General features: G+C 38.1%; 1 protein-coding gene across 1 annotated transcript; it reads left to right on the top strand.

The window, feature by feature from the left end:
* Positions 1–6,106: 6,106 nt before the first annotated feature.
* ACRALDRAFT_212169 (uncharacterized protein) lies at positions 6,107–17,053 on the top strand (the record flags this gene model as incomplete). Its single annotated transcript, XM_071023835.1, has 8 exons — positions 6,107–6,134; positions 6,229–6,253; positions 6,500–6,558; positions 14,602–14,661; positions 14,849–15,054; positions 16,737–16,768; positions 16,874–16,954; positions 17,014–17,053. The coding sequence occupies 8 exons, from the start codon at positions 6,107–6,109 to the stop codon at positions 17,051–17,053; spliced, it is 531 nt and encodes a 176-aa protein (XP_070872838.1).
* Positions 17,054–17,202: the final 149 nt, after the last annotated feature.

Genomic DNA, 17,202 nt, shown 5'->3' on the forward strand with positions numbered 1-17,202 from the left:
GGAAAGCTTCTGCTTTTGAAAGAGTGTCTTTATATACCGGAAATAGGAACGAATATTATTAGTCTCTCTCGTCTTGATAGTGAAGCTCGTGGTCTTACTAGAAATAAGAAGCTCTTATTATTTAATAATAAAGAGCCCCTCTTTCTTTATACAACGGCTTTGCTTTATAACGGGCTATACTGGGCTATAGCACGGGCACTATCGTACGGAGGGGTTAAGTCTTAGAAAATAAATACAATAAATACTAGAAAAAACACAAAGAAACTGTTATAAAGAGGTATTTTACCTAAAGAACAGTTTTAAGACTTAACTAGAATAAAGAGGTTTCAGAGGTTCAAAGAATAAGTTTCAAAGAAATTAAATGAACAAAGAAAGGGGTTAGTTGAACCTTAGTAAAGAAATAATATAACAAAGAAACCTTAACCTCTTTAACCTTAAGAAGAGCTTTATAAATAAGGAGACCGTAATAGCCGTCGAAGGACTACCTTTATAACTAAAAACACAACGCTATAGCATAACAGGATGGGTTATATTAACCCTGTTACCTTAAAAAGTCTCTATACTAATACTCTTTAAACAGATTATAATATAACTAACGAAGAGTTAACTAAAATACAGAGCTAGAATGCCTATAAGAGAAGTAAGTCTATTATATTTACGAATAAAGATTTAGTTAATAAATATAAGGACTTTTCCTATTTAGAAAAGGTTTATATAGATCTTTACGGACCGATCGAACCTCTTTCTTATAATAAAAAGCGTTAGATTTTATTTATATCAGACCGTTCCACCCGGTTCCTGTGGGTATAACTGCTCTTAGATAAGTCTGAAACGACGGTAGTTATAGCTATGAAAGAGTGGAAAGTATAGGTGGAAAATAATAATAATAATAATAATAAATATCACTCCTTTATTAAAGAAGTAGATATAGACGGTAGAAAAGAATTTAATAACGCCTTTTTTTAACGCCTCTTCGTACGTATAAAGCATAATATAAAGCCACTATACACTCATAAAGCTCAAGGCTCTGTTAAACAACTTATAAGAACTATAATAGAAAAGGTTCGAGCTTTTCTTTTCTACTCAGGGCTGCCTCGATACCGTTAAGGTAAAGCTATTCTCTTAGCTGTTTATATATATAATAGATCACCTAATTCAGCTCTTGAATATAAGAGTCCCTTTAAGCTTTTATAAGGTCAGAAACCTAATATTAATAATATACGGGTTTAGAGTTTTATTATTTATTATAAAAACAACGACCCGAATATAAAGAAACTAGATATAAGGGCACTTCGAGGTGCTTTAATAGGTTTCAATGACTATAACTATAAGGTTTATAACCTAGTAACTAGAAAGACTGGTTGGTTTCGAGACGTTTATGTCTTAGAAAATCAGTTTCTTTACTATTCTTTAGATAATTATAATAATAACTATACGCCTAAAAATAATAATAATAACCTCCCTCCTTATATTAATACTCAGGTATATAATCAGGTTTCCAATCGCGGGCCTTATTAACCCGTTAAGTATAATAAAGGAATCACTTTTAGTAAAAATACCGATTAATTTTTATAAAGTATTCCTTCGCGCGTTTCGAAACGTTCTATTAAGTCTATTTAACCTGAAGAAGAGAATAATAATAATAATAGACGTAAGAGTCTTCGTCTGCGGGCAGCGGGCTGTGAAGTTCTAGCTGTTAATAATAATAATAATAATAATAATAATAATATTAACTATAGCCCGGCTAATAATAATAATAGTAGCCAAAGTACCAGGCTAAAAGTCTAAATACCTTTACAACCATTAAATCACCGGACTATAAGGATTTAATATCCACTAATAATAGTGCACTATACCTTATAAAAGATACTATACTTAGAAACCTATAGTTTTAAGAAAATTCCCTATTCTTTTAACTATAAACTCGATTAACGAACCAGCTACCTATAAACAGGCTATAAACTGCCTAGATAAAGAGAAATGGATAGACGCGATGGTAGCAGAAATATCAGAACTCGAAAAGACAAAGACCTGGGACTTAATAAGTATAAGAAATACGCCTAATAATTATAATAAAATAAAAGAAGACTACCACGTACTAGGAGGTCGTTGGGTCTTTAGAAACAAATGTAATAGCTCGGCCGAAGCTATTCAATATAAGGCTCGGTGGGTTATTCAGGGGTTTAATCAGGTTCTAGGTCTTAATTATCTAGAAACCTTTTTAACTACCTGCCGGCCAGAAAGCTATAAACTAGCTTTAATACTAAGCCTATCACGCGGCTGGAAATTCAGGCAGTTCGACGTTAAAAACGCGTTTGTTTATGCCAATATAGATACCCTGATATACGCTATACAACCTATAGGCTTCGAGAAAGAAGACACCTTAGAAAATAATAATAATAATATAATACTCTGCAAGCTTAATAAAGCTTTGTATGGGTTAAATCAAAGTCCTAGACTCTGGTATAAGTACCTGGTTAAGATATGATCTAAACTAGGTTACCGGGTCTCTGAATATAATAACGGACTTTTTACCTTTTATAAATATAATAAAATTAAAAGAATAGAAGAACGAGCTATTCTTTTATGCCACGTTAACGATATAGTGGCTCTGAGCCCGTCTAAGAACACTTTAGATTATTTCTTTAAGAAGATGTCTAAAGATATAATACTTAAAGACTTAAGTGAAATAAATACCTTTCTAGGCTATATAATAAATATAAATAAAGATAATAAGACTCTTTCTATAAGTCAGTTGCTTTATACTAATAAGATACTTGAAAGGTATAATAAACGAAGTCTGACAAGGGTTGACACCCCTTGTATACACAAGAAGGTCCTAGTACCAAATCCTGAATAGGGGTCAACTTATAATATAAATAAATACTAATAGGAAATCGGGTCTTTATTATATCTAGCCTTATATTTAAGACCAGATATAACGTACGTAGTTAACTAGTGTTCTCACTATATAAGTAATCCCTCGTAAGACCACTTTACTGCATTAAATCGAATCTGGGCTTATATAAATATATATCCTAATATCAGTCTTTTATATAATTATAATAAAGAGGACCTTGGTATTTACGGTTATTCTGATGCCAGCTTTTTAGATATAATCGAGGATAGAACCTCGACTTTAGAATATATTTAATGCGTGGGAGTAAATAACCCCGTTAGTTAGACCTTAACTAAACAAAAAGTCGTTGCTTTATTAATAATAGAGGCCGCATATATGGCTCTGATAGAAGCTTCTAAAGAGGGAATCTATCTTTATAATCTATATAAAGATATACTATAGAATCTAGGTCTAGATTCTAATATAAGAGGCAATAATAATGATAATAATAATAATAATAATAATAATACAACGCTTGAGATTCCTACTATCTTAATAGATAGTGAGAGTGTAAAGAAGCTCGCCGAAAACCCTGAATTTTATAAACGGGTAAAGCATATCGACAGGCAGTATCACTACTATAGGTAATAACTTTATAATAATAAAATAAAAATCGTATATATAAATACGAAATTTAATATAGCTGATATAATAACTAAAGGTTTAGTAAAAGAGACTTATAATACTCTTTGCGGTTATATGGACCTAGGTCATAAGGATAATACGTTGCCTGAGTATGATTTACCGCCTTATAATAATATTAAAGAATTAAAATACTAGGTTTTAATACTTAGTATTCTTAGTTCTTTATAAGGGGATATAACTAGATATTTTACCTCCGGGTTTTTCTAGATATCAAAGGTTTTTCTGAACTTTCCTTTGGATAATATACTATAACAATAACAAGGGTTTTTGAATTTTCCCTTGAATTAAAAAAAGAGGATTTTTTAAGTTTTTTCTCTATATATTCTAGTCTTAGATAGACTAGGATTACTGCTCTATAACATAATATAACTATAACTATAACCTGACTAAGCTGCACTTATTATATAAGAGTCAGCTTACGGGGGGGTGTTGATATTATACTTATAATAAGTAATAATCATAATAATAATAAGCATAATATCTAAGTTAAAATAAATAGTATATGGTTATAGCTGTATAACTAGACGTTTACTTTATAACTAGCTTAACCCATACTATAATACTACACGTATTATATATATATATATATACTTGGCTTATGATATATACTATATAAATATACTAGGTATCGTAAATACAATATCTTGGTTATTACTTAAGCTAATAACGTGGCGTGATAACCGTCGCATAGGCTGTTAACGTAACAGTCGCCACCCAATCTTTTAGGGTCTTTTGCCAGCCCCGGATCCAGGAAGAAATCCCAGAAGTCAGTTCTTTACACATAACTACGCGTTTTGCGTAACAAGCAGTAATCCTACGATTCTACAAATTCAATAGCTATTTGCTTGATTTTCCTCTCTTCCGCGCGTACAGCGTACTACTCGTAGCCTAATCTATCAAAAGGCCCGTAGGGGTTAGCCCTAGGGCATACAGAAGGTGTATAAAATAAACAGAGATAATTATGCGCGCGCCGTTAATCGAGCACGTAATCGGCTTTAAAGCCGTTATAGGCAAAAACGTTATAGGCTTCCTAGTATAGAAGCTACGAGTTTCGTACTAGTAGCGAGTTAGTAACGGGGCCGCCGTGGTACCCGTATAAGGCAGTAATCCTAGAAAAGGAGAGTATAGGAGTAGTTATCTAAGTCTTATACTAGTTCCCTAAGTCTTATACTATGGTTGTTCCCCCTATAGGCATACGAGAAGGACCGTATAGTCACAATTCTAACTCCTAGCTACTTAGGTAAGATAAGGATAGCGGAGTAAGAATAATAAATAAATAAATAAATAATATCTTAGTTATTACTTAAGCTAATAATATAGTATTATAACCGTTATATAGGCTATTTACGTAATAGTCGTTACCTACTCTTTTAGGGTCTTTTACTAGCCCCGGATCCAGGAAGAAATCCTTGAAGTTAGTTCTTTATATACACACGCAGCTATATATACGTAAAAAGCAGTAATTCTATGATTCTATGAATTTAATAGGTTTACTTGATTTTCCTCTCTTCAGCTTAAACAGCCTACTACTCATAGCTTAATTTATTATTATTAAAGAAAGGCAAAGCCGTTACTATATAGAACGGCTCGCGTAGAATAAAGCAAATAACTAACTAATAATAGGCTAGCTAAAGAGAGGGTTAGTACTAATCTAATTAATAGAACGAATAGCTATAGATAGGCAGGCCGGCCTACGGTCGGCTTCTAGATCGTCTAGATAACCTAAATAGGAAGGATAATATAAATTATAATTATATTAATAATAATCGTGATAGGTAATAGTGTAAGCGGCTGGTTATAGGTTGATCGCACCGAGTAAGGCCGAATAATTATATTAGCTAGAATTAAGGAAAGGAAAGGAAAAGGTCTATAGAGAGCGTAGGATTTACTAGGTTTATACGAATCCGCGGTAAGGGTAGCGCAAGGTCCGAGCGTTGGTTCTGCGTGCTAATTAGCGGTTCCGGCCTTATACCGGAACTATACTTTTAAGGGGTTAACCCGTAATATTACCCCCCCCCCCCCCTCCGGGGCTATAATAACTAAGCGCCGAACCTATTGTTTTCTGAACGCGTCGCGAGGAAGGCGTGTATCCTCCCTTATATCGGATATATTCGTGTCGCGCGGCGTTCGCGGCGACTTCGCTCCTAAGTCGCTGGCGTTCCGCGTTACGCTAAGCGCTTACCCTTTATATCTAAAAACGCCTAGTTACTCCTTTTTCTTTATTCGTAAACTATTATAATAAACAGCCTTATAGGCTTTTATTATATTCTGTAGTTCGATATCGTAGTATAAGCGTAGCTTTACCGGGTTTTTTGTTTATAGTTAATTCTTCCTTTATAAGCCTATAACGTTATTTCAGTAGTAAGCTCCGTCGCTTATTCTATGCCTAGGGCCGTGTTATTCTCCGCTACCTTACGGCGTAGTCGTTCTATACTTATAGTTATTTCGTTAATCTTATAATTTATATCTTTATTTATCCTTTTAACTATTATAAGTTCCTCGATAAGCCCTTATATTAAGCCGGCTAAATAATAGCTAATAAAGTATATATAGATATCTGTTATGAGTACGATTATGTACGTACGATTACGTGATCGGATTTATATTATAGATACGTGGCCTCCGAACCCCTCTTTAGGAGGAGGCCAGAGTTTAATTTTCACCTTGTTGACACCCCCCCACAGGGGTGATTTCTGTGTCCCTTGCCCTGTGATACTCTTCTTTCACTCCGCGCGCGAACTCCTCCTGATATATTGAACTCTCTACCTTTTAAAGGGCGCGCCGACCGTTAGGAAGTATCGCAGGGCAGCCAGGTCAGTTCTATCACGTCGTTTACGTTATTGCTTACGTCGCCTAGGGCAGTCATAATCGTTACGTTTTTAGTTACGTCTTTAGTTACGTCTTTAGTTACGTCTTTAGTTACGTCTTTAGTTACGTCTTCAGTTACGTCTTCAGTTACGTCTTCAGTTACGTCTTCAGTTACGTCTTCAGTTACGTCCAGTTCAAGCAGTTCAGTTCGATCAGTTTAAGCAGTTCGATTAGTTTCTTCGGTTATTCAGATCGTTCAGGTCGGTCAGGTCTTATATACGCGCGGGCGATTAACTCGTTACTAGTAGGCAGGTCCTGGAGGGACGCTGCGCTACTATAGAGTATTCGTGCCGTGGGCTGTTACGGACTGACTGGCTGGAGGGCGGGGCTGCCTAGGAACTAACTGATTAGCTGGATAAACTGATGGATTGATTGAACTGATAGAACTGCTTGATTGATTAATGGAACTGCTTAATTGATTAATGGAACCGATGGAACTGATTGATTCGAATCGCGGAACCGTGGTCCTTTACGAAGGACCCGGGCGGTTGTTTTAAGCTGTTCGAATCGCGGAACCGGGCAGACCTTTACGAAGGACCTAGGCGATTAAACTAATTAATCCGTGCGGCCGCGGACCTTATTAAAGGACCCAGGCGATCGAAGGGATTAAACCGATTAAACCGATTAAACCGATTAAACCGAGCGACCGGGCAGACCTTTACGAAGGACCTAGGCGGTTATTTTAAGCGATTAGATAGACCTTTTTAAAGGCCCGGATTAATAGATTTAATGGATTAATTCTAATGGATTTTAATTGATTTATTCGGTTATTTTAGATTGATTTTGACTATTCTAAAGGCAGCTCTTTTACTTCTTTTGCTCCTAAGGGCAGGAGCATATAAGAGGGAGCGCTATATTATAGGTACGATTATATACGTACGATTACGTGATCGGATTTATATTATAAATACATAGCCTCCGAACCCCTCTTTAGGAGGAGGCCAGAGTTCAATTTTCACCTTGTTAACACCCCCCCACAGGGGTGATTTCTGTGTCCCTTACCCTGTGATACTCTTCTTTCACTCCGCGCGCGAAACCTCCTAACAATATCCCCTCTCCGCTATAGCGCCCGCCACGCCTATAAGGGCACCGTTAAAGAGTAGCCGGCCGCCGGTGATATTATGCCCCCCCCCCGCCTTTAATAGCGAAGAATATAGTTAGTTAAAAGCGTGGCTAAGGAGGCCCTCGCTATTATAGCGAATACCGGTAAGCGTCCGGCTAAAAAGGAGGTTCGTGATATAGTCTAGTACTTCGCTACGAGGATCCTGCTAACTCTCCGGTAGGCCGCGACGCTTTCTAAGCGTTAACGTGGCCTAGCTTACCCCCCTGGCCGCCCCCGTGACGCTTTCTATCGCCCTTATACCGATTATATAGCCGGTATTAATTAAAAATTTAACTAAACATGCTATAATTAATCCGGGCCTAGCGCGGCCTATAGTAAGCCTAAATACTACGAATATACTATAGGATCCTACCCGTGCCGCCTAATAAGTTTCCTATAAGTTATAGGCGAGGTTTTATAACTAACCTTTATAGCTCCCCGCCGCCGCTATGCCTTTTATTAAGCCCTTAGCCGATACGGGTCGCGCTATACGCGATAACCCCGATAATAATAATATAAATATCTTCTTCTTCTTTTTTTATATCCTCTTCTAGGTCGCTACTAACTTAGGCCTAGCTCCGTAAGGCCTATAAACTAGCTCGTAGCGACTACTACGCCTTTTTATCTAAGGTAGCCTCTGCCCCTACCGCTAACCCCGCTCCCGCCTTCGTTAATAATAGCGAGGGTCTCCGCCGCGAGGTAACGGCCATCCGCTATAAGGTTTGCTTATAGGGCGTAGCGATAACGCGCCTCCTAAAGGGTATCCTTACCGCCCTTTAGGGAGGTAGCGGTCCTGCTACCGGTAATAATAATAATAATAGCTAGGAGGGTCCGGGCGGTAATACCGCTAATTAAAGTCTTTTATAGAGGCATTATCTATCTCCTTAGAAACCGGTAAGGGGGCCGGTAAATTCCCCGCCTTTAATTAACTTACGACTATAGGTCGCACTCCCCTTATACTAGGGTTTTCTTATCTTCGTGTATTCCTTATAATATAGTCTTATAAAGACCCGTTATTCTTATCCGCGGGGCCGTGTTCTGCTTCGAAGGCGTCTAACGCCTTAGTATCCTTTACGGCGTCTAGTGGCTCCTAAGTGGGTTCGGCGTAACCCGCCTAACGTATTAATACCTTATATTATACGCCGCGACCTCGTTATTTATTCTGTGCGTATAAGATGCTTTCTACTTCCTACTCTTTATCGCTATAGAGTATATCTCTAATTAGTTCGGGCTAGGGGTCGATTATAACCTAGCCGGGGAGGGGGTCGCGGCTAGCTTATTTTAGGATATTAATATAGAAATAAGGATATATCCCTAAGGGTATATCTAACTTAACGATATAGGAGTTAATTACTTTTATTACTCTATACTTTTAGTATAGCTAGCTTAGCTTCTTCGAGGGCCTAGGCGTAGAGTAGTTAGCTATAAAAAGCTAGGCGAGGTCTCTTACTTTAAAGCGCTCCGCTAGGAGTCGCCGCTTATTCGCGGATTCCTTATCCTATAATTACTTTTAGGCTATAGCTACCTATATAAACTATATAACCCCTTATAAGCGATTTAGTAAGTTATAAGCGGCGGCTTCCTTCGGGTATATAGGCGTTAGGTCGTAGATTTAGATAGGGTCGATATAAAACCCGTATTCTAAGAAAAAAGGGCTTAGCTAGGTCGTTAAGCTCTTCCTATTATTAAGCGATAACTACGCGGCGGGTAATAGGCGACCCTAGTTATCCTAGGAATAGTATACGAAGGCACGGAGATAGGCCTAGATATCTTAGTTTAGCCTCTCGGGCCCTTTATCGGTTTAGGGGTAATAAGCCGTGCTAAGTCGCTGCTTAATCCCTACGAGTTTATAAAAGTATCGCTAAAACCTCCCGGTCTAGTTAGAACTATAGTCGCTAATAATCGAGAAGGGTATACCGTGGAACCTAAAATAGTAGTTTAGGAAGCGTTCTATATAGGCCTCCGCTTTTATTATTTCTATCGCTTTTAATATTACTAACTTTATTAGCCTATCTATAATCACCTATAAGAACCTTACCCTGCCTTTACTAGTAGGTAGCAGGTCCGTTATAAAGTTTATCGCGAGGTAGCTACGAATTCGCTTTAGTATAAGTAATGGTTTTAGTAGCCCGCGCTTTATATTCCGCTATTAATTACCCCCGTTATATAGATTATAGTTACGGATAAACTTCCGTATATCCTTATTTATACCGGGCTAAAAGAATTATCGGGCTATTATAGCGATTATATTCTCCCTGCCCGGGTAACCGCTAATAGTAGAGTTATGGATCGCTTATACTAAGCGTCCTTTTAGCGTCGAGTCCTCTCCGGAGCTTAGAACCCAGAGACGATCCCGGAAGGTTATATATCCTACGGGGTTAAGGGAATATTCCGCGATCTATAATTATAGCCTAAGGGAGGGGTTAAAGCTACGAGCTCTTATAGTAATCGCGGTAAGGACTCCTTAGTATTAAGGGTCGGTTATTATAGTCTTATCCTAAAGCCGTTAAAGGTCTTTATTTACTTCGAATACACGCTTAATAGACGTTTTCCGTATTATCGGCTTAGGGATCGTTTTTAAGATCGCGGAGTTAGGTATTAATTAAATTACCCGTCCTTATTCCTAGTTACCTAAGCTATCCTTCGGGGCGTCCTATTCACGATAAGAGAGTATATCCGCCGCGAAGTTCTTAGTACCTTACCGGTACTCTAGTATAAAGTTAAACTAGGCTAATTCGCCGGCCTAGCGGCTTTACCTTTCGGTAAGGGACCGTTTAGTTATAAAGTACTTAAGGGCCTTATAATCCGATAATATCGTGAATTACTCGTAGCTAGTTAGTTCTGCCTTCTAAGCGAGTATATAGCTTATAATTAGTAAGATCTCCTTATTATAAACAGGGTAGTTATACTCTATTAGGGTAAGCTTATACGAGTAATACGCGACTACGCAGCGATATCCTAGCTTATCTACCTAGGATAGGATACTACCTAACGCGTAGCCCGAATAGTCGGTCTCTAATATAGTCTTACGGTCTAGGTTCTATAACTATAAAACGGGTTCTATCTAAAAGAGTCGTTTTAGCTCCTTAAAGGCGGCGTCTTCTTCGGCCCCCTACCTAAAAAGCCGATCCTTCTTTATTAGTGCCGAGAGGGGGGCTATAATACCTATAAAGTCGTAAATAAATATTCGGTAGTAATTCGCGAATCCTAAGAAACTTCGTACTCCCTTTACTAAGGTAGGGGCCTCCTAGTCGCGGATAGCCTTTAACTTCTCGGGGTTATAAAACACTCCCTTATCTATTATAACGATAAAGCCTAAATATTTTATTATCGTTACGCTAAACTTATACTTAGCTAGGTCTAGGTTTAGGCCGGCGTCCGCGAGCCTATATAGCACTAGCCGGACCTTCGCTTTATAGTCCTTATAAGATCCACTAAAGTAGATTAGGATATCGTTAATATAGGCGGTAATAAAGTCGTTAAGGAACTCCTATAGCGTTTAGTTAATATAGCGTTAGAAGGTAGCGGGTACGCCGCTTAGTCCGAAGGGGTATACTAGCTACTTAAAGAGACCGAAGCGTGTCCTAAAGGCAGTCTTACTCTTATATCTAGGAGCTATACGGATCTTATAGAAGGTAGCGATTATATTAAGCTTTATAAACTATTTAGTGCTAGCTAGGTTATATAAGGTCTTAGTGATTAAAGGGAGGGGGTAGCGATCTTACTAGGTGATCGCGTTTAAGGCTTTATAGTTATAATAGAAGCGTAACCTGCCCCCTAGCTTTATCACGAATAGGACCGGCGTAGCTGCTACTAAGCTACTAGCTCGTATAAATCCCTTATTTATTAGGTTATTAAGCGTTTTCCGGAGTATTAGCAGCTCCTCCCTTAATATACTATAAAAGGGCCCCTATAGCAGGGTCGGCTTAAATCTATTAGGACCTTACTTTAGGGTGATTTCGTGATCGATACCTAGTCGGTGGGGTGGTAAGTCGTTAGCCTTAATAGGCGTAAAGAGGTCGCCGAACTCTTATAGTATATTTATAGGGATATAGTCCCGAGGGTCCACTAGTTTCTTTTTACGGAGGGCTTTATCGATATCTCGTATACTAACAGCATATATTAAGGCGTTAAACTCGTCTCTTTCTTTTCCCTTTAGCCCTTTTCTTATCCGTCGTATAATAGCCGCGAATACCGATCCCGAGACTAGCCTCGCCTCGCGGATAGCTTATATATCGGCTAATTCTTTTTCGCCTACTAATCGTAGGTTAATATCGGCGACTCTATAGTATAACCTACGATTCTTCGCGTAGTATATAATATTATTATATTTTAGCCACGGCTTCCCTAGGAATATATCCTAATCTAGTCCTTTTACTATATAGGCGAAGACTTATTATATATAGCCGCTAATCTCTAGCTTAAACATAGCGATCCCGGCGTTAATAGCCGGCTCGGATATATCCGAGAATCCTTTTAGTAGTCGTTTTCTTTTATCGACTAATAGTAACTAAAGCCTTTAGGTAAAGCGTTTATTTATAATAGCGTAGTAGTTATAACCCGTATCTATAAAAGTATATATATATCTTTTATTTACTCGCGTTAATATTAGTGCTAAGTCGCCGCTAGCTAGGTGTTTAAACGCCTCCTACTCCTACTATAGGGCGGTTATCGGCTTTAACGCCCGTTTTTATATTAGAGCTATTCTTTTCCCGACTCTTTATCGTCTAAACTATCCGAACTTATAGCGATATCGCTATCCCCGGCCTAAACCTTCGCTACGCGGGCGCCCTTAGCCTTTAAGCCCTTATCCCGGGACTTATAGTTTATACGGATATACCACTTTTTCCTATAACCCTAGCACTCCCGGTTATTACGAGGTTAATCTATAGTCGTATCAGGCCGGACCTAATTAATCCCGTTTATTATAACGTCTTTATCGGCGTTAGTCTTTTAGTTCCGGGTTCGGTTTAATATATAAGTGTTCCGGCTAGTTAGGCGTAAACCTTCTAGCTTCTAGGTAATACTCTAGACCTTAATAACCTAGCTTATATAGTTATAGGGTAACTTTACGGTAACTAAGGCGCTATATAGCTTCTAGCTTAGGGCTCCCTTTAGGAAAGTAATCTTCGCCGAGTCTACCCACTTACTATTACCTGCTTAGGCGATCTGTTTTTCGAATTTCGGTAAGAACTATAAAAAGGTTTGCTCCTTATATTATCTAAGAGAACGTAGCGCGAAGGTCGCGTAAGGCTATTCGTTCTAGTCCCTATATATACGGTCTAGGTAGGTAAGGAACGACTCTAGGTCACGGGTACCTCCCGGCCCCCTACCGGTATAAAAGGCTAATACCACTTACTAGGCACTCCCTTCTAAGTATAAGTTAATATAGTACTATATTTCGGCTTAGTTATTAAATAAATACTCGTCTAGTAGGAGCTTATTATATATCTATTACGACTAGGTAGCGTACTCTATTCGTCTTCTACTAAACTTCGCGGGGTATAGCAGGGGCTTAGTGTATAGCGGGCGTGGTTCGCTTAGTTCCTATAGGACTATAATCTAGGGGGGAGCAGAGGTTGCTAGGGTTAAAGGACCTGCCACCGACTCGGTAGGCGTGTTTATAAGGGCTCCCTCTAAGGGGGGCGCGAGGTTAGGGGTAGGTTACTATAAGGCCTAGATATTCGCGAGACCGTTTATAAGTTATTAGAGTAGCTCTTATTATTAAGCTATTTATTCCTATAAGAGACCGAGCGTTATATTAATAGCTTCGGTAATCCTTTTATCCGTCCACTTAGCTAGCTTAGCGGAGTTTATAGGACCGCCGCCGCCTAATAGCGAATTCGTATCTAACTCTATACTAACATAGCGCGTGGAGTTCGCTGAATTCTAGCTATATAAGCGGCTAGTTATAGGTTAATCACACCGAGTAAGGCCGAATAATTATATTAGCTAGAATTAAGGAAAGGAAAGGAAAATGTCTATAAAGAGTATAGGATTTACTAGGTTTATATAAATCCGCGGTAAGGGCAGCGCGAGGTCTAAGTATCGGTTCTACGTGCTAATTAGCGGTTCCGGCCTTATACCGGAACTATACCTTCGAGGAGTTAACCCGTAATAGATAGTCGTGAAAGATTAAACGAAAAGCTAGCTAGATATAGTGGGTCTATTACGAAGTATAGCCGGAGATAAGACTAGATCCCTAGGACCGCGTGTATAGTTATATAATATCTAATGTCTAGACCCGGAACACGGGTCTGCCCTTCTATAATAGTATATATAGCTATAATATTACTTATATACGTGGTCGCCTAACGTTCTAAAAATACATTAAGTAGATAGTAAATACCGAATAGGGGGCGTATAAATACCGGTACTCGATACCAATACTCGATACTTATTATTATTATTATTATTATTATTATTATTATTATTATTATCTTACTCCGCTATCCTAACTAACTTAGGAGCCCTGTTAGGGCTATGCGGTCCTTCTTGTCTGGTTACAGGGACTCGATACTTATAGATACGTATAATCGAGTACTGGTATTTATACGCCCCTATTCGGTATTTACTATCTACTTAATCTATTTTTAGAAGGTTATATTACTGTGTGTATAAGTAAGATTTTAGTTCTATATACTATATACCTATACCTTACGATAAGCCTTAATCTTTATACTAAAATTAGATATCTTAAGCTACTAATTATTACTATTTCTGCCCTTATATTTATTAGCACTAAGGTATTAAGAATATATAATATCCTTATATTAAGTATATTAGTATAATACTATCCGTACTATATAGCTATATATTATATCATACTAATAGTCCTAGTTATATAACCTATTATATATTACGTAATCCTAACTACTCTAGTCGCGGGACTTATCGTATATCACGTTATCCTAATTACTAGTCACGTGATCTGTCTCACATCACGTAATTCGATTACCTACCTAGGTACACAAACGTATACACAGTACAGGTACAGTGGCTTAGTAATTCTTTCGACGGATTTCTACCTTTAGCGCGTATGTTAATAGTGGGGAGTTATTAAGAATCCTTCCGGATTTTTGCCCAGTGACTGTACGTAACATTCACGGCCAAGATCTTGCTTATGCACGCGGTCGCATTTATCTCAGTGGGCTTAGACCTCCTTAAGTGGCGCGGGATATGTAATTAGACGATAAGATATAATTACACGCACACATATACGCGTTAGACCCATTATTTTCGTTTTCAACTAATCATATCGCTTTAAATACCATCTCCTATATATAGCTCCAAGGAGGTCTGAGTTCTAAGCGTAAACGGAACCGTATCCTAAGCAGGACTTTTATGTAAACAAACTAATAATAATAATAATAATAATAATAATAATAATAATAATAATAATAATAATAATAATAATAATAATAATAATAATAATAATAATAATAATAATAATAATAATAATAATAATAATAATAATAATAATAATAATAATAATAATAATAATAATAATAATAATAATAATAATAATAACTCCAGGGCAGTATTAACTTCCTCTTTATTATACGATACCGCTAGTCGGGTCACGATAAAGCTAATATTAGTATCTAGTTCTATAACCGAGTCCTAAAGCGTTAACCTTAGTATAAAGTATCTACTTCGTACTTTGTAGGTCCGTATAGGATATCATAGGCGCGTTAATCTTTCCGGGCCTATCTTTCCCTATTAAAAATATCTGCGTATTCTTCTTAATTACGCGGTTATTTTAATACTACTCAGGAACGATAATACTCTTTTAAGGTAAACCGAGGAGTATCTAAACACGCCTAAAACATATACTACGGTCTACCTTTTTGATAACGACGTTTTCGGGGCTGAAAATAGTTATCTAAGGGAGTCTTAGTTCATATAATCTTTAGTGCCAATTTTCAGGCTGCTGCGACTATAGGAAGGTGGTTTATTACCCCCCTATTCGACCTCTGCCACCCTTCTATATAGGATTTGGTTTTTACTTTTAATCCGTTAAAATCCTAGTTTTAGCCTAACGCCTACGAAATTACTACAGAATCTAGTTAAGCTATTAATCTAGCTTAAATAGAAAATACGATGTTATTCTGATAGTTAGTGGTGAAGATATCGTGGCCGGTGTACGACGTGTTTATGAGCGTCCTATAGTTAAGCCTGCGTGGGATTGGACTTTTTTGCGCTCGGGACTCAGACCTCTTTCACGAGTACCACTATTTGCAGCCGCCCTGTCTGGTATTTGCAGCCCTCTCTATCCTATTTCGGAAGGTTACGCGAGCCCGCGTAGTAGTCTGTATACGCCACTATCTTGGCTGTAGATGTCGTGTACCGGTACGTATATATTCGGATAAAACTTTCTTACCTAATCTTATCTCTGATGTCTGTAAACCATAAATTCACTACTTATAATAACCTTCTGTATATGAACCTCTAGGTGATACGAATATATTACGTCTATCTACTTAGAGGTAGAAGAGAGTAGTAGAAAAGGGTGGTGGAAAAGGGTGGTGGAAAAGGGTGGTGGAAAAGGGTAGAAAAGAGTAGTGGAAAAGAGGGCTAAAAAATTTTCTTATAAGGTCACGTAATTAGTCACGTAATCAGTCACGTAATCAGTCATATAATCAGTTATATAACTAGTCACGTGATTAAGAGCTAATAATACGTATACCTTAATATAATATAATACGGTATATAAATAGTTACGTGATTAGTCACGTAACTAATTACGTGACTGATTACGTGACCTTATAAGAAAATTTTTTAGCCCTCTTTTCCACTACTCTTTTCCACCCTTTTCCACCACTCTTTTCCACCACTCTTTTCCACCCTTTTCCACTACTCTTTTCCACCCTTTCTACCACCCTTTTCCACTACCCTTTTCCACTACTCTTTTCCACTACTCTTCCACCCTCTTTTTAGCCCTCGGATAGGTAAAGGATATCGGGTATTCTAAGATACTTAAAGATAATGAAAATAATCGAAAAATAGCAGTGATTTTGTAGTACAGAGTATTCGAGATAAGTTATAGTGAATAGCGGCAGTCTTAACACTATGAAAATTTTATCGTGATCCGGGGTACGTACCGGTACGCGACATCTGTAGCTAAGATGGTGGCGTATACAGACTACTGCGCGGGCTCGCGTAACCTTCCGAAATAGGATAGAGAGGGCTGCAAATACCAGACAGGGCGGCTGCAAATAGTGGTACTCCTCTTTCACTGGCATGTCGGTAAAGTGATGTACTAATGTACTATGGCTGGGTTTACTATGGGATAATTGACTAGCGTGCATTTTAGTTGCATTACCTACACATGACACATGCCTGTGAAACGGTCTGAGCCCACTGAGATACGGTCGCGTAACCTTCCAAAAATGGATTGAGTGGACAGCAAATACCGAACAGGGGGCGTACAAATACCGGTGCTCCGTACAATCAATTACTCACTGTACATATATATGCTAATACTGCGATTTCACAGACACAACTCGCTCAATTTGACTCAATTTAACTCATTTTGAACCATCTACCACTTGTGTATAACAACTGTAATATGACAGGCTAAGACCAAACATGCTGGTTCTAATACTGGTACTCCGCCCACTCCTCTTGTGATCCGTGTTGTTTGCGCAGTGGCCCTCGGGACCACTCAAGGGCACAGCCCAGAATC

This window comes from Sodiomyces alcalophilus, assembly GCF_042370955.1.
Source record: "Sodiomyces alcalophilus JCM 7366 unplaced genomic scaffold ACRALscaffold_7, whole genome shotgun sequence".
Classification (NCBI taxonomy): Eukaryota; Fungi; Ascomycota; class Sordariomycetes; order Glomerellales; family Plectosphaerellaceae; genus Sodiomyces; species Sodiomyces alcalophilus.